We start from the raw sequence: 1,031 nt of genomic DNA, 5'->3' as shown, positions 1-1,031 counted from the left end.
CATACACACACACACACAAACACACACACACACACACGCACACACACGCACACACACACACATGAAAAAATAAATGACAAATCAAGTCTGGATAACTTTATGTACGCCTAGGCTACGTACTTGATCGATGACACACATTAAGTCATGCAAATCTACTACTTCTAATCCAATCCAAGTTATACAGTTGCCACTGTAAACAACATGGCGCATTGCGGAATGTACATTGTTCAGTTCAACGACTCATGGTAGTGAGAGACATTGCATCTGACGGAGTGCGTCTCTGTAGTTTATCGGGGCACCTTGCTGAATAATGATTGCCTCCATAGATAGATCCAAAGTGGGCATTGAATACATCATCTTTTGTAACCAAAGTGGTTAAATATGATTTGATTGCTCAGGGTGCACACTTTTCCTGCTTGACACTTGACGTAGTCAACTCTGATTCAGGCAGGCTCAGTCTCAGTAATTTGATGAAAAGGAAAAAAGGCCTGATTTATTAATTGAAAAAAAAACCCTCCAACAAACAAAACCGGTCATCACTGGGAAAAACAGCTACAACAAAGCGAAGTAGATCTAGATCTAGATCTGTTGGCTTTCGCCGGCAGGTCATTGACTGGTTAAGACTTTTCAGTTCTAGCACATCATCTAGATCTAGATCTAGAAGAATCTAGTTATAGGAAATTTGTAGAAAAACTAAAAGAAAAAAATCAATATAGGCCCTGTACGTAATCTGGACTTTGTTTCTGGAAAAGCAAGAGAGGGAAATCAAACTCATGAAATGGAAGATGATATTTTGATCAGGACTGATGGGGTAAGTGTAATACTTTTGTGTGTGTCATAAATGGCCTTTACTGGTAGGTTACGTGGTGATATGATTGAAACATACAAGTACATCAAAGGCTACTACATCACTGAAAGACCTGCTTTTACAAAGGCAACAACCACACAACTCCATGGCAACCCAAAGAAACTCCAGAAGCTAAAAATTAAGCAGATTGTGTATGAAGGCAAACTTTTTTTGAAAATCGGGT

General features: G+C 39.2%; 1 protein-coding gene across 1 annotated transcript in view; it reads left to right on the top strand.

Annotated features, from left to right (window-relative positions):
- Window positions 1-87: 87 nt before the first annotated feature.
- The window catches only part of LOC101858309, a 22,210-nt gene continuing 21,266 nt past the window's right edge, over window positions 88-1,031 (top strand). Inside the window, exon 1 of the mRNA XM_013089011.2 lies at window positions 88-811. Within this exon, the coding sequence (XP_012944465.2) occupies window positions 779-811 (33 nt within the window). The 5' untranslated portion in view covers window positions 88-778. The remainder of the gene's footprint in view (window positions 812-1,031) is intronic.

This window comes from Aplysia californica, unplaced genomic scaffold, assembly GCF_000002075.1.
Source record: "Aplysia californica isolate F4 #8 unplaced genomic scaffold, AplCal3.0 scaffold00856, whole genome shotgun sequence".
NCBI lineage: Eukaryota > Metazoa > Mollusca > Gastropoda > Aplysiida > Aplysiidae > Aplysia > Aplysia californica.
Note: the sequence above shows the minus strand (reverse complement) of the source record. Positions and strands in the feature narration are given on the sequence as shown.